A 16,868-nucleotide genomic window follows, 5' to 3' on the forward strand; every position below is an offset into this window, starting at 1 on the left:
CCAGTTTGCCTCAGGGGACTATTAATCGCAGCTACGCGGAGACTCTGAAGTGTACTTGATTTGCTGATGAGAAAACCAGTAAGTGTGTCAATGTTTTACCTATTTACATAGGGATCTCTGTGTAAACGGAGCCAAGCTCCAAGTACCACGGAGGTACTCCATGTGAGCAGGGAATAAACAAACGAATTTTGTAAAGGACAGAAGAAGCAAAGTATCAGCTCCAGGAATCAGCCAGGACAAGTGTGTCTTTGCATGATGGTTAGGAGAGCTGCACAGTTCGTAAAGATTTAGATGAGGCAGAAGATTTCAAGCAGTTTTGGAGGCTGACTTTTTAACCAAAGCTATGTTTGCACTCTAAGGACTGTTAGGTGCTACACCACTCTTACTTTCACCATACCCTTCCAAAGTAAATTATGACCCAGTCTTTAGGCCTGAATCTCATTCTAGTTTTAACATGGACTTCAAATCTAAGTAAGAGCACACAAAGGTCCTTACTCAGAAAGCTACACTATGACACCAAGTATTTTGACTATTTTAGCAGACAGGACTCGGAAAATGTGCTGATAGAGATGATATTCTCCAAGAAGAGTTTTACTATTGAAAGCATGATAAGAACGGGTAGTAGCCAGCAAGCAGTCAGAAAGCATGGCGTCCTTTAGGGATCGTTTACACGGCCTCAGGAAAGGCACAATTAATGATGTCCAGAAATACTGACTGAAGATGCAAGATATTAGTGTACCCTATGAGGATAAATGCAGGCTGAAGACAAAGTAGGATACAAAACAAGTAATCTCAGGCATTTATCCAGGTAACTGGACCCACATGATGACAGGCATATTGTAGCTCTAAGCATATTTCATACAAAATACTTTGTTGACTGTAAATATATCGGTGAAAGGGAAAGTAAATATGTGAAGAGCAAAATGCAAGATGGAACAACTGAGATAAATATTGTTAGATTCAGGGGAAAAATGCTATAAACAGTAAGCAAAGCTCTTTGATTTGCACTGTTTTCCAGCCCATAAAACTGTAATATCTGCCAGCGTTTCATTAAAAGCTTATAAACTACCCAGCGTGCCTGCTGCTGCATAAATGTATTGCTAAAAAACATTGTCGATGTTGCAGACCTGGTATTTTGCAAGGTTTCAAAGAAACCTTATGTGTATAAAACTCAGACGCATTACCAAAAGAAGTGTGGATTACAAAAATAGCACCTTAAACTCTCAACCTAATTGATATTAATCATTGAGTAGCAGTAGGTTTCTCTCAGCAGAGATGTTCAGAGTAATATTACTACACCAGAAAATACCAGTATCTCAGAAAAAATTGTTCAGTATTTTAAGAAACAAGTGTTGTGGATGAAGGGTTTAGGAGGAAACTTTGACCATTTTGTGAAGTGAGTAAAAGGAGAAGAAGGTATGGCTTTTCACAGAGTATTGAGAGTTTATGGTGTTGGAGGTCACCATAGCCTAATGGCAAAATCTGTAAACGTTAATCCGAGTGATAAAAATATCTGGCAACACTAAGACTGAACGGATCGACAACTGTTCTGACTGAACTTGCAGTCTGTTCTCAGCATGAACATCTAAGACTTCAGCCCTCTAAGGACAAGTAATCGCAGTATCTTCCCTTTTCCACAAGAAGTCATATTGGATCAATCAAATTTTTGTTGTTACTACTAATGGTCCCAAATCAAGTCTAGAGAGGTCAGGGTATTCATGGTTTCCCATCTTTCATAAGATCACCGCATTTCAGGGCTCACTCACACTTCAATCCAAATACAGGGCAAAATTTAAATGTTCCGATGGCCAGAACCCTTCTCCCTGAGGCAAACCCTCCCAGTGTCTGGAGGCTTTCAAATGAACGACCACGTATGCACTTAGCCCCTTCCGCATTGCTGTTACTGTAGCTTTTCTCAGAGAGGCAGCTCCAAATTGTTCTGACAACAGAACATATAGATTCATTCCCTGCATCCCTCAAATAACTTCGTATTCCTCTGCTACTAAAAGCAAACACGAAGCTACAATGTTACAACTCCATGGGGTGAATGGGCAGTAAAACGTACCTGTTACCGATGTCAAGACTTCACTAGCAGCACACTCTAGCACCACGTGGCTCAAGAAGTTAAAAATTCAGCACTTCAGCTTAGCCCACCTCTGGAATAACATTAGAAACAATATTATAGACATAGGAATTAGGGATGGGAATATTAGAAGACTGAGACATAAGGCAGAGCTGTATCTGAATTACTGCACAAATATGTGATTCCTGAATACGTTAATTGAAACTTTGTTTTACAGGTATATGCTTAACAGACAAAACCGAACAAAAGCATTACGTCTCACTGGCTTTGTAAACTCCCACGCAGTTGGTATGACCAGAAGAACCATTTTCAAGCTGCCACACGCGTGCCAGAACAGCTGTGAATGGCTCGCTCGGCAGAGGCACACCCCAAGGACAGACTGCCCGGGCCCGGAGCAAGGCGCAGCTCGCGTGGCCCAAGTGAAAAGCATGCGTTAGTGTTCCGCTCAGTCTAGACTTCAGTAACAAACCAACGTATTTGACCATTTAAATGTTTGAAATCTGCAACTGTCACTGATGGTTCCAAGGGAAAAACACCGCTGGCCCCACATGGCTCTCTTTCAGGCTTTGCACAAGTCACGAAAGGCAGAAAACAGCAGCCGTGGAGGTCTCTGAGACCACCTCTCTGCTGCCCTTCCAGCCCAGCCTGTGCCCGATGCGGTTCAGCTACAGACGGGGTTCAGGCCAAAAGGGCGTCTGCGGGGGTCACAGCGGTAGCAGGGAGGCCGTGGTCGGGTTCAGCACCTTGCACCTCAGTGGTACAGCCAACGGCCACATCGTAAATACCCGTTATATACTCGGTGGTCCGGGCTGACAAGTCAGACGTTGCAATTTGAAACTACTCGTACCCTCAGCTCCGTTGTAACAACGGACAGGCAGGTCCTGCGGTGACGCTCATCCGCAAGCGCTGGCCACACAGTTTAAAACAGGGCCCCGTAGCAGCAGCATCATTAACGTATGACGGGCTGCAGACAACGACAATCCTCCCTAGTAGTGAGTTAGAGATAGAACACAGGAAGAGGAAAGGTATCAGGTGCAAATCTCAGTGACCTCTGTCTAGAGACTTTCACAGTCGTGAGCAAAACACATTGTAATTTAAGGGGAAAACAAAACCTTCTTGCTAAACGATTTGGGCTTTCTGTCTCCTGCGATTTTTAGGATCCTGAGTTTGCTTCCCTTACAGCGATGGCGACCCTGTTACGACAAATACCCGCTGTGAGAGTGCTCACGACCTTTTTTTCTGCATTTCTTGGGTATCACCTTGCTGTAGCACTCCAGACAGAGCCACAGGTTTGGGTTTTTTTACCTTTGGCCTTACTGTCACCTGCACCGAGCAGAGGGAACCGTACTCTTGTCCTCTGCTGCCCAGTCTGGGCTGGCGGCAGGACCCGCCCGCCTGACGCTCCGGCCGAGCGCACCGTGCGCCGCAGCAAAGGCGCGGGAGCCACCCGCTCTGTCGGGGGCTTTTTAGCGGGACGAGCGCAGCGCGCGGTGATGACGCGGGGGGGAAGGGGCCGCCAGCTCCCCGCCGCGGGGCTCTCCTCCCGGCTCCCCGGCGAGGCGCTCGCAGCCCCGCGGCGGCGGACGTGCGGACGTGGCGCCGGGCCGGGCCGCGCTCCCGCCCCCCCCCGCCCCGCGGCCGGCCGGGGGAGGAGCGGGGCCGGGGAGCGGCCGCGGGGCGGGGCGGGGAGCGGGGCCGGCGGAGGGGTGCGGGCTGCCGCGCTGCGGGGCATGGCGGGCGACGCGGCGGGCTGGCGCCTGGCGCTGGCGCTGCTGCTGCTGCTGCCGGGCGGGCTGGGCAAGCCGACGGCGCGGCAGGAGCGGGCGCGGCCCGGCGCCGCGCAGCACGACGACAGCCCGGGCTTCCAGTACGACCACGAGGCCTTCCTGGGCAAGGAGGAGGCGCGGAGCTTCGACCAGCTCAGCCCGGAGGAGAGCCGGGAGAAGCTGGGGTGAGAGGCGCGGCGGCCGGCCGAGACGTGGCAGGGGGAGGGCCCGGCGCGGCGCGGGGGGGCGGCCGGCGGAGGGGAGAGCGGCGGGGGGGGGGCGTTGGGCGTTGGGCGCTGCCCGCCCCGCTCCAGCTCCCCGGCCCCGGCGGGGGGGCTCGGGTGGGTGCCACGTCGGTTACGCTTCTTCCACACCCGGCCGGCTCTGCAGACGAGCGGCCGTCGGTGCTGCGCTGGTGTCGGCCGCCCCTCGCGGTGCCGCAGCAGCAGGCCTCGGGGAGGGAGCCTGCGGGCCGGTGCCGGGCAGAGCTCACCTCGCCCGCTGCCGGAGGGCTTTGCGGCTGCAGCTCCGTGTCCCCGGGTCCCTTGCCAGCCCCGCGTCAAGGTTAAAGCTGCCCGTCTCTACAGCTGCGTTTACAATTCCGCTCGAAGGCGCCTTCCCACAGCTCCTCCGCTCGCAGCATCGCTGCCCGCTGCCTCGCAGCGTTGCTCTTGCTTCCCTGCTGCCTTTCAGAGCAGAGTCCAGGCAACAGTTGCCTGATTATACTGCTTCTCCCTCCCTTACACCTACAGGAGGTCAGATCACTAGTCAGAACAAAGTTTAACAGCAGGTAAAGAAAGACCCTGTTATGTAGTTACTAACAAGAAAATCGTTTGAAATACCTGCGTGTTCTCACGGAGATCAGCTTTGCCTGTGCTCCCATAGGGAGCGGTACTCGCTCATCGTCTGTCTGTGCCGTTCCACCAAAAGCTCTCAGTGCCGTATCGCTGTTGTCTCACAGACTGACCTCTCGATCCTTCTGGAAGCTGTCACTACAATTTGCTTGTATTTCAGTGAGTGAACAGATAAAGTGGTTACCAAAAATGACCAATTTCATCTACATTGTTCCAAGAAGGAGCGAAAGAAACCGTGTTCTCAGCACACATGATCCGTGACTTCGATTCTCATGAAGTGTGTCACTAAAATGGACGTGCCTTTTTAAAATTGGTCTACACTTACACAAGTACAGATATTTTAGTTGGGGACATGGTTAAACGATAGAGTTGTTTTAAAACAGTTTTTCAAACACTAGCTCAGCAAAGAAGGATGCTTTACTTCTAGCCATCTCACTGTGTGCGCCTTGGGAGGGGTGACACAGGCATGTTAAGCTACAGCCACAGTCAGTAACCTTTCAAATGGAGGTGACTACAGCATCCATCTGAGGACCAAAGCCCACGTTGTATGCTGAGCATTGTGCAGCAGAACATCAGAGATGTGGCTCCTGGGGGGCCCTGTGGGACCGTTTCATGACTTTCAGCATTTCCTAACCTTGTAACTTCAGATATCAAACTGGGAGGTAGAGAGAGTTTTTTTAAAATGCTTCCCTTTCTTTTTATTGTGATTTAATAATCAGATATACTGAGAAAAACAGTTTCGTTATGGGCAACCTCTGCAGCAATGGTTACAAATAGTGACATTTCTCAGTTGGTGAGTGGCTCTTGGGAAGAAGACATTTAATGAAAAGCTGTTTTTCAGTGCTTTCTGGAAGAAAACAGGAACATGTAGTCTGCTGCTCTAACCAAAGTGCACACTGCTGCATTTGTAAAGCATTTTACTTTGCTTAGGAAGGGTGGCAGCACATTGGTCATCCCAATGACCAATGCTGGGATTGGAATCCCAGAGCTAGGCACCAGTAAATGCAAAGGTACTCTCACCTTCTTCCAGCAAACAATGGAAACTAGTGGTATACAGAAAAAGCCCTGCAAACTCAACTACCTGCAGCCTCAGTGGAGGAGCAGCTGCACAGTGTGATCTTGGTTTGAGATTGTGGCACATACCAGCCCATAATTGTATCATGACCTGGGAGTGCACCTGCCCTTATGACAGATTCCATGGCAGGGGCATCCCGTCTCCCTGTTCTCAACGCTGCATCACTTGACAAGGGAAGAATCACACAATGCCCGCCCATGCGGAGTACCAAAACCCACCGGGGTTTGGAGAAGCGTGACAATCCTGGTGCAGCATCCCGGGACTTCATTAAGGGACTGGAGATGGGGCTAAGAAGGAGGGGAGTGGGGCTGCAGTCCTCTGAACCTTCTCCTTGCCATTTGTGATGGGCCTGTCATTTTCAGTGAACACAGAAGATGGTTACAGATCCTCACAACATAAATATTTCTGTTCTTAATACAGGCCAAGGCCAAAGTTTATCAGCATACCATTGCACTTGCACAGGGCACAGAGGAGAAGCCTCCCTCTTTCAGCCACTTCATAGCAATGATTTTCTTGACCCAACTTTGTTTCATCACCAGATGTCTTTGCAGACTGACAGCTTAAATCTCTGTAATAGCAGGTTATATGTACCTGTTGCACGTACTCTCTAGCTTATTTATCATGAGGTGGGAAACTACTACTGACTGTTATCCCACTTAAGGTAACGGGAGAAAGTAAGCTTTGAGGTATTACACACTTGTGCCTGTAAATTCCTGTGTATGAGCCGGCATTCTGTGTCTGTTAACATGGTCCTTGAATTTTTGCTGTATTCAGGAATTAACTATTTAAAATAAAGGCTTTTCAGACTGACCAATGTACACTAGCTCTGCTACAAAACTTAAAATGATCCTGAGCCATTTTACAGGTAATTATCAGTATAAAAAATAAGGTCCACAGCCCATACAATGGCTTCTTACCCATAACCTTTGGGAGCCTCTATTTCTTTGTCCCCATCTTCAGTTGGGAGGCAGAGTGGAATAGTGCACGTGGATGCAATGGACCTATAAAAACAAGAGTACAGGTGAAAAGAAGGAGGCATGAAACATTTTCTGGTAAACAGTCCTGACTTCTTTGTGTTAAAAACACCAAAGAACTACTAGCAGAATCAATTATTATAAATAATACATTTAACAATAGAAATAAATATCAGCTAAACCAATTAAATCAAATTCATTGTGGGGCAGATCCATTGACAAATGCAGTCCATCATGGGGGGAAAAGGGACCCTTGTCAGTAAATTCCCCATGAGATTTATACAAAAGAGAAGAGGTTTTCCAGTCAGTTAATTCATACTTTACTATTTCAGAAAGCACATTCAGCAGCCCCGTTTTTTCCTCCGTAGCTCTGAAATAGCACATTTATAAGATCAGTCTGATACTATCAGACTCGCACAGGATTACTGGAAGTTCAGCAGAAGGTGCTGCTGTTATTTGACTCTACTTACCATTTTCATAACTAAGTCTTGGGATTGCTTCGCTAGTTGATCAGTTCCAATTGGCCAGGGTCGGTTTGTCTGTGGAGAACCAAGATGTTGAATTACAAAGAATATGTAAAAGTGCAGAGCTTTTTCCTGTGTCCTCTGTGGAGGTTTAGGGAGCTCACCTGTTGAATCTCAAGTCAGGATTTAGACAAGTCAACTCCTGCTCTTACCCCTCCTTACAGAAGTGACATAGGTATGAGGAGGGAGCCTGTGGGGAATGGCCATTTGGATTATCTCGAGTTGGCTACTGGGTGGTCACCAAACTAGGTGTAGTGCAACCACAGGCAGTTTTTCTCTGTACCTCATGAGCAGTGACACAAGGGTTAAAACAGCTGATGTGGCTGAAGCCAATCTGGATGCGCAGAAGGGACATGGTCCTAACTGCTCCAGTTCTAAGAGCGGGGTACACAGGTTCCCGTAGGCCAGTGTCCAGAAAAATGCTATGACAAGCTCACCTACAAGTTGTGGGATTAAAGCTACGTTCTTATTTTAGATGAAGGTTTTTATCATCTGGTCAACAATTGTAGCTAGGGCAGAAGCCAGTTTTACAAGCTCCAACCCAAATTGGTGTTGCGTAGCAATTACAGGCATGCCTTGAGAGATTTATTGCAGAGAACCTAAATGATAGAGGAGGACTTGAGGCTAGCAGCTTTACACAGGACAGTGGCTTATAGCCCAACTGCCAGAAATGACTGGAGACCTGCTGCAGACTAGCTATTGCTTTAGCTGGTAACAGGCATTCATGGCTACACAAGCAATATTGCTTTTTGCTGTGAAAGAAGGAAAAGAAAGAGAAGTGGAGGAACAGAAATGGAAGGGAAGACTATAGGTGGTGTATGTGCCCAGCATTACACAGTCATATAACTCGCTTCACCCTATCGTCACTCTGTTGGAAAGCCACAGGAGAAACTGCAGGAGTCCATGAAATCCTAGCTTTTTGCCCTCATTGCCTCTGGCAAGCTGCAGTACAGGCTTTCTCCCGAGGTGAAGGTAGCGTCTTCTATTCTGAGCCCAGCATGAACACTCCGTGTCGACAGTGAAGAACCTAAGTTAGTAGATAATACCTGGATTTCTTAGGTTGTATCTGAGGTACTTTGTTCACTAATTTTTATCGTGCAAGTTCCATTTCAATTATTCATAGCAATACTGAATAATGAATAGAGACATATCCTTTAAAATAATCTGCAAAATGTAAGATAGCCTTAGCCAGTAGGGCAGCTTTATAAGTTTTAAGCACTGCATTTTTGTGGAAAATCAGGGCCAGATAAAGATTACTAAAACTGGACTGCATGTAGTTTGTGTCAACTCGTAAGGATGCTGGTCTCTTTTTACAGGAAAATTGTGGATAGAATAGATGACAACAAAGATGGCTATCTCACAACAGAGGAATTAAAAAACTGGATTAAACGGGTACAGAAACGCTATATCTATGAAAATGTGGCTAAAGTTTGGAAGGACTATGATCTAAACAAGGACAACAAAATTGCCTGGGAAGAATACAAACAAGCCACATATGGTTATTATCTAGGTAAGTTAACATTTTCAGCTTATATGCTCAAAGGCTATTGAAATTAATCCATATCAATAGTATTTATAAAATAGTAAACACAAATCAATACAGGCTGGGGGATGGAGGGATTGAGAGCAGCCTTGCCAAGAAGGACTTAGTACTGGTGGATGAAAAGCTGGACGATAACCTAGCAGTGTGCGCTCGCAGCCCGGAAGGCCAACCGTATCCTGGGCTGTATCCCCAGCAGTGTCACCAGCAGGTCGAGGGAGGGCATTCTGCCCCTCTACTCCGCTCTGGTGAGACCTCACCTGGAGTCCTGCGTCCAGCTCTGGAGCCCTCAGCACAGGAAAGACATGGAACTGTTGGAGCGGGGCCAGAGGAGGCCACAAAAATGATCAGAGGGCTGGAACACCTCTGCTCTGAGGAAAGGCGGAGAGAGTTGGGGCTGTTCAGCCTGGAGAAGAAAAGGCTCTGGGGAGACCTTATGGTGGCGTTTCAGTACTTAAAGGGAGCTTATAAGGAAGATGGGGACAGGCTTTTTAGTAGGGCCTGTAGTGATAGGACAAGGCATAGTGGTTTTAAACTAAAAGAGGGTGGATTTGTACTGGATATAAGGAAGAAATTCTTTACTGTGAGGGTGATGAAACACTGGCACAGGTTGCCCAGAGGGGTGGTAGATGCCCCATCCCTGGAAACATTCAAGGTGAGGTGGGACGGGGCTCTGAGCAACCTGATCTAGTAGAAGATGTCCCTGCTCATTGCAGGAAGGGTTGGACTAGATGACCTTTAAAGGTCCCTTCAAACCCAAACTATTCTATGATTCTATTGGAAGGCATCATTTCATGCCTTACAGTCAACAGGAGTTTGGTGTCACATTTAGGACTCTTGAAAATTGCATTAAATTTTATAGAATCTCAGATGTCAAAAGCACTTCGTAGTTGTTTATTGCAGCCATTTCCACATGGGCCAAAAGAACACAGAAGGTTTTGTAGAGGGATTATTAAATGTACTGACAAAGCTGAATTAAAGTCTTCTGCAGTTAGAAATATTTTTTTAACATTAAAAACGGTGCTTTAATTAAAAAAATATATTGCATAATTAAGCACTATTTGTTAATTCAGTCTATCTAAATCTAGATGCTAGAAATTTAGGCTGGGTCTAGGCTATAGCAAAGTTATTGATTAAAATAGTTCTTGCAAAATAACATGCTTCAGACTGTGATCAACTGCAAATTAAAATACTTAATAAAAGAAACATGTATTAAAAATACATCCGAGTCTTTTCCCCCCGCCCCACATACATTCCCTTTGCTTTTTATAAGTTAATGAAGGGAAAGGAGAAGACATCGCTTAAGCTAAAGGGCAGTGCTGACAGAACAACAAATTGGTATTAATTGACCATTTATACTGGAATCAAGAAGACAACGTCTGCCTTCCATAGAGGCAGTTTCTGGAGCAAGCTTCCAGTAGCAGTAATAATTCCAACGTCTATCTTAGAGTAAAATGGAGCTTATTATGTTTGTGGCAGGAAATATTTGACACACCATCCCTGTAGCAGTGTCCCTGGGAGCCCTTCTCAGCTCTTTTACTTTGCTCTCTGTAACCCCCGAGATTTGGAGAACAGCTACTACCTTGTGGTCTTGTGTTAATGCACAGTGAACGTTCCCATCTGTGATTCCTGGACTAGTCTTTTTCAACCATGTTTGTCTCCCAACGTGCAAATTATGAAATTGTTATAATATGAATATTTTTCATGTTTGAAGTCAGCTTAGTGATCCTATTTTAAAAATTATATCAAATACCATTCGTTTTATACCACTGAACACCCTGAAAAAATGTCATTGTTTTAAACTGAAAATAATTGTTAGGTTCCCTGTAGCAGAGGCGTAGCAGTTAGATAATTTCAGTCTGCCAGCTTCTGAAACCACTTTCCTTTGGCTTGCTTGCTTTTTGAAGCTGAAAAGTTGTGTGTAGATCACACTGATTCCTCAGAAGAATAAAACTTCTGTGAATTAAATCTACCCCAAATACTGCCTAAGCAGCACTTGTAAAATCAGATTAAAAAAACCATGGACCTAAGAAGGATGATATACAATACTGCAAAATCCATTATCCTAGATTCCAAAAGAAGGCTTACTCAGACATTTACCTGTACTACTAAGTCACCTTTAAAAATCAAACCAAGTGCTTGACCCCTGAATTTAAAACTTCACAGGACAGAGAAGATCCATTTTAACACAGCAGCTATTCTGGCAATAAGCCTTTGTATTTCTAGACTCTAACAGCAAATTGGGGTACTTCTTTGTGGCAATATGTGTTAAAAGGAACACAGCTTTGAGGTTGTCTTGATTAATTTGCAGAAAATCCCGAAGAATTCCAAGATGCAACCGATCAGCACAGTTTTAAAAAAATGCTGCCCAGAGATGAAAGACGATTCAAAACTGCGGATCTGGATGGAGACTTAGCTGCCACTCGTGAAGAATTCACTGCTTTCCTTCACCCAGAGGAGTTTGAGCATATGAAAAACATCGTTGTCTTAGTAAGCAGAGCAAAACCAATGCCATTGCTTTTACTTTTATTTTTTTGGATGAGCTTTGAAATGCTTCTCTAACCTTTCCATGCAGGGTTTAGAAAGAGACACAGATAACAGCCAGATGCGGAACAGAAAGGAGTGTTTCATGAAATTCACTTCATTTAGAGCTCTCAGTATAAGAAAGACTTGTTAAATGCACTTAGGCAGCTAAATGGAATCAAGAAACAGTCTTGGGGTACGGACTTAACACACAAATGAAAGGAAGGGTATGCTGACATGTGGCAGCTAAGTGGTCCAAACTTGCGTCTGCCCCTAACTTAGGCATGGTGTCCAGTTCATTCATGCGCAGGGAATTTTTTCAACATGAAAGGACGTTTGTATATTCATTGTGTAAACAACAATCACATTGCTATCACTGAGAGTACATTTGCCAGTGTACAGGCGCAGGTCAAGGCCTCAAACGTGAAATGATCAAAGAGGCAAGGAGCCAGAATTCTCAGTTCTCTCTTGCTTACTTCAATGCCAAACTGTTTTCCAGGAAACCTTAGAAGACATAGACAAAAACGGGGATGGTTTTGTGGATCAAGATGAGTACATTGGTAAGTGTTGAGGTTTCTTATATAATCTCCAGTCCATTTGTCCATCTTCTCTCAAATTTGCAGCAGTATTAACAAGCCAAAGATGAACGTTTTTGTGCTCCAGTTCAACTATTTTAAACCAACCATCTAATCCAGAAAGTTTAATTTCATTTTAGGCAGATAGCAACATCACCATCAAAAGGTTCCTCACAGTTTGCAGTTTAAGATTCTCCTCTTAGTCTCATGTAATTTGGCTAAGAGGATCTAGAATAATATTTTTGTGACGGGAATACTCTCTGTATGCTTGACCACATTAGCAGCTTTTTGAAGGCATTGACTGGAGATGCAGGAGGATCAGAAATTGAATTAGTCTCTTCCCTAGTTTGAATGGCACCCAACTATGCAAAATAGCTGGGAAGCACACATTGCAAAAAAAAGAAAATTCACCTTTTTTTCTACTAGATATTTTCCTAATTCAATTAGGAAGTAAGAACCCGTACTTTTCTAATGGTTTATATGGTGATGCTATTACATTTCTTCTAGAAATAAAGGGTGCATTAAAAATGAACTGTGCAAAAATAGCACTAAGATTTAAGATTCTCAAAGAAGTTGTGAAATGCGTGCAAGTCAGCTGTGCATTACTTTAGTGGCAGAGAGAGAACAAAAACAGTGATCAGTCACAGTTAATTTGCACAAACTTCGCTCACCCTAGGCAGTTAGCTGCTGTCTTGCACTTAGATCTGTGAAGGCAAAACAGAAGCAGGACTAGAGATCAGCAGTACTCAATAAGTTTTAGCCTTTTGAATCACTATGCTGATTCCAAAAGCTAACTTCTCGCATTGCACTCACTTGGATGGATTTTAAATGAAGAAGGTAGTACCAGGAAAGCATTAGTGCAAACTTGGATGAATCTTTCTGTTTCTAGTGGTGCTATAAAGATCACTTCACGTATAATCAAGAACAATATACACACGTTAATTAATGGCAGGGGGTTTCTATTCCTTGTAAATTATATTTAGCCTCAGAATGTGAATGCTATTCATTTATGACTGAAATAACAGAGCAGCATAATTTCCACAGTAATTTCAGTTCATTCAGTGACATTACCTACATATAATTATAAGGCAATTGTCAACATTTGATACCATGTGAATGCTGGGTTTTCTTGTTTTCTATAGATAGGCACATAGAATGTTCTAGTCACAATCACCCCACATTGGCAAGGATGATAAAAATCAAATTGACAGGACATGTCAATTGCTTCAAATAAACAATATAATTTGCACTTTAAAAAAATTTAAAAAGAAGGTGAATGTGTTGTCTGAAGTTTTTTTCATGAGTTGAGGAAAACTATGCTTAAAATATTTCTACTTCCCTTTTTCAGATACAATTTATTCTATTTCTGATGAAGCTGGGGTTAAAAAACAAACAGAAACCCAGCTCCCCTCTTTGGTAGTTTAAAAGGAACAACAAAAAGAAGTCCAAAAATTGCGGTCTCGATATCAAGTATTTGATGGGGAAAGCTGCTGAAGGTTATAGAACGCTTCCTCCCTCCTCACTCCTTCCTTCCTCCCATTTTGTCTTTTACAAAATTTGGTTTAGGTTTTACACAAGAAGTGAAGCAAAATACCCTTAGTCATGTTAAGCAGAGAGAACTAAATTCTTATTGTGCATGAGCAGGTAATAGAGTATTTCAGGGACACTGTGGACAGTTCTACCAATAGAGAACTGCAATCTAGTGTACTCGCTCACGCTGCAGGTTGGAGGAGGTTGTTCCTAGATTTGAGACCAGCATTTATACTTCCTATAGATAACAGCCAGCCTCTGGCCCTGAGACCATCCGGGGGGGACACTTCTCCTTAGCACATCCTCAAAAACCAAACCCAAAAGGTGTAGGAGCAGTATCACAAAGCAGGCTTTAATTATGAACAGGAAAGTGGAAGGCTGGAGGAGTAAGCAGCCCTGATGGGCAGGAACCAACTGATTGGCCACAGTGACCAGAAAGAGTAAAGTGGACACACTACTCAATTTGGAAGGCCTATGCCGTAAAGAACAGATACAAATCACTTGCTCTTAGTACTCACTGCTACTCTCTCAACTCTACACAGATAGCTGCTGCCACAGTGGCATTTTCCTATTGATGCTTCTTAAATATAGCACAGGACTGATGTGCACAGCAGCTTGTGTATGTAATCTCTGCATCCTGTGTCACACGTGGTACTCCATCCCAAGGTATCAGTCTATGGCAAGTGCACTGCCTGTGGTTTCTGACACAGAACGCACCACATTCATGATGACTTCTCCAGGTCTTCCTTTGTAGAATACCACTTTCTGCTGGAGCGTGCTGCAGCACTGCATGGTTAGAAAAGGACTCCTCCACTGAGATGAATTTCTCTTATGTGGACCTCTCTAAAAGCAGGACAAAAGTATTGAAGTTCCATTTATCAATTTTTGTTTTCCTAAATTTCCCCTGTGCCTTTTTTACCTTAACCACTCTGCTGGCTGGAGTCTGATGTTATCCACAAAGACATTTGCTGGCAGGGACAAGATAGAAGTGCTGAGTTCTTTTCTCTGCATGTGACTGAGGCCAGCACTAAAGCTTATGATTGCTGTTTAACTAAAGATCCTTAAAGAATTTTTTTCGTTCTGAAATTCAGTGGATGATGGCCTTTGGATAGGTTCACCTCTAGTGTTAGGCTCACCAGCAGTGCACAGTTACAATACAAGGGTAACGTAAAAATGGGCAGAATCACCAGCAGTGATGAAATAGACCCAAGAGAAGATAGATGGAGCTACTCTATTTACACCCCGCATTTCATTTTCTGTACAAAGAAATGCTGTGCAAAGAGTGAAAAGTTTAACCTTCCTCTGAGGAACACTGTGCAAATGTCTTTAGTTTGTGCATAATTTGCAAATTAAATGTGACTCGAGTGAGACCTTTACTTCCTCTCCAGCTGATATGTTTCCAAATGAAGAGGGTGGACCAGAGCCTGACTGGGTCATTACAGAGCGTGAACAGTTTTCAGATTTTCGTGACCTCAACAAGGATGGAAAGATGGACAAAGAGGAGATTCAGCACTGGATTCTCCCCCAAGACTATGATCACGCACTAGCTGAAGCCAGGCACTTAGTCTATGAGTCGGATGTAGACAAGGTACTTAGTGTTCTAGTATATTTTTCTTTTAAAGTTATGTAAGGTGGTGTGATTTTTTTAAACATATCAACTAGCAAGAGATTAGTACTAATAAGAAAAGTTATTAGGAAATTTTAAATGGCGTTTTAGAGGCTGGAATTTCTAGTGCATTAATGTGTCAATTCCAATTTCAGTTGGTAGGGTTAGAATCACAAATTAAAAGTAGCAAAATGTAGTTCATAAGCTCTAGAAGTCCCATTGGCTTTCAGTAGGTTATATAAGAAATTATTTATCATCTTAAACCTGGAAGTTTTATGACAGTAGAAAGATCCTGTTTCCTTTTAAGAGCAGTCATGGTTTTTGTATGCTAATTTAGACTGCAAGAGAAAAATTAAAGATATATCACATAGGATGTAGCAAAAAACCCCATTTTTATAATCAAACGCACATCTTTGACTTAAAGACTGCTCAATGTGTACAACTGATTAATGGTTCAGTAGATCCCAGATGGTGATTTTCAGAAGTGCAGTGTGAATAAAGGTGGAACCTGAAAAGCTGAAACACTTTTACACAGAGAATGCGTAAATTGTTAACATAAGCAACCATCTTCAACAAAATACACCGGAGGATTTTAATTTTTACTGTTAGGAAGGTAAAACCAAACCGCAGGGCAAAACTGCGCATGAGATAACCCATACACTGATTGGCAGTGAGCTAATTACAAAGAATTTTCAGTTAGCAGTTTGACCCAGCTGAAGCCAGTGGGACTTGTGTCTCCCACTGGGGTCCAAATTTCACTCACCATGACAGCTGCAGTAATTCCTGAACCTGCAGTCTGCAATTGTCTGTTTTCTAGGGCTCTTATAAGTCTGTGCTGGTATGTCTTTTACTTAGCTTTGAAAGTGTTCTCACAGAGATTTTATTTTCCTCCCGCCAGGATCAAAAACTAACGAAAGACGAGGTTCTAGACAACTGGAATATGTTTGTTGGAAGTCAAGCTACTAATTATGGAGAGGACCTCACAAGAAACCATGATGAACTATGATACAATGTACCAACCAGTATGCCACAGACCTTTTCTCCACTTTACTGAAATCACCGTGTCCATCCCCTATTTTTGGGGAAGATGGGCAAGGGACGCACTCACAACTGAATGACTTGCATTAATATATTTTTAACGTGCCAGCTTATTACCTCAGAAACCGTGTAGAAATAGCTTTTTACTCTTTTCACATGGCTAAATACAGTATCTAATTACTACAGTTTTATTTTGGAAAAAATCAAAAGGTAACTTTTCTTAATAGATTAGAGCCTGCCTGATCTAGAAAGGGCAATTCTAAAACATAATTGCAAGGATCTTTAATAGTGAAATATTTTCTTCAAGTACCTGTTTTTACTGTAGTGAAATGCAGCTAGGATTAGAAAGAAACCTAATGTTTAAACAGACTAAGCTATTTAGTCGTCTTTTTTAATAGCATATAACAATTAAGAGTTATACGTTGACCCTCCTATACAGAGAAAAGGTTTGACGAAAGATCCAGAACCTTTTTCTCCACACTGCTTTTCTCTCCTGGTTTGGGCGAGAGGTGCTAAAGAAGGTATCTGGCAGCCCTCTGGTTCGTAGCTTTATAAGTGCAACATGTACGCCTGGCCCTGCTCTCTTACCCCCATCACAGGTCAGACAGCACACGTGGCCCAGCACCCTGTGCCGGCATTGCTCAGCGAGGGTTGGGGAGTTCATAGTGACAGCTGCTCCTTCTGACAACAGAATAACGTACGATTGTTTGTGGGCTGTTGGTTACGCTGTTTCCTGGGAGGAATTATGCCACATGGAGCATAATTTATCTCATGCTTTTC

At 44.0% G+C, this 16,868-nt stretch overlaps 1 protein-coding gene across 1 annotated transcript; it reads left to right on the top strand.

Annotated features, from left to right (window-relative positions):
• Nucleotides 1–3,813: 3,813 nt before the first annotated feature.
• Nucleotides 3,814–16,273, top strand: RCN1 (reticulocalbin 1). The gene is made up of 6 exons (XM_075427119.1): nucleotides 3,814–4,034; nucleotides 8,593–8,786; nucleotides 11,128–11,306; nucleotides 11,839–11,899; nucleotides 14,833–15,032; nucleotides 15,949–16,273. The coding sequence occupies exons 1-6, from the start codon at nucleotides 3,814–3,816 to the stop codon at nucleotides 16,054–16,056; spliced, it is 963 nt and encodes a 320-aa protein (XP_075283234.1). The 3' UTR covers nucleotides 16,057–16,273.
• The last annotated feature ends 595 nt before the right edge of the window (nucleotides 16,274–16,868 follow it).

Source organism: Opisthocomus hoazin, chromosome 7 (genome assembly GCF_030867145.1).
Source record: "Opisthocomus hoazin isolate bOpiHoa1 chromosome 7, bOpiHoa1.hap1, whole genome shotgun sequence".
NCBI lineage: Eukaryota > Metazoa > Chordata > Aves > Opisthocomiformes > Opisthocomidae > Opisthocomus > Opisthocomus hoazin.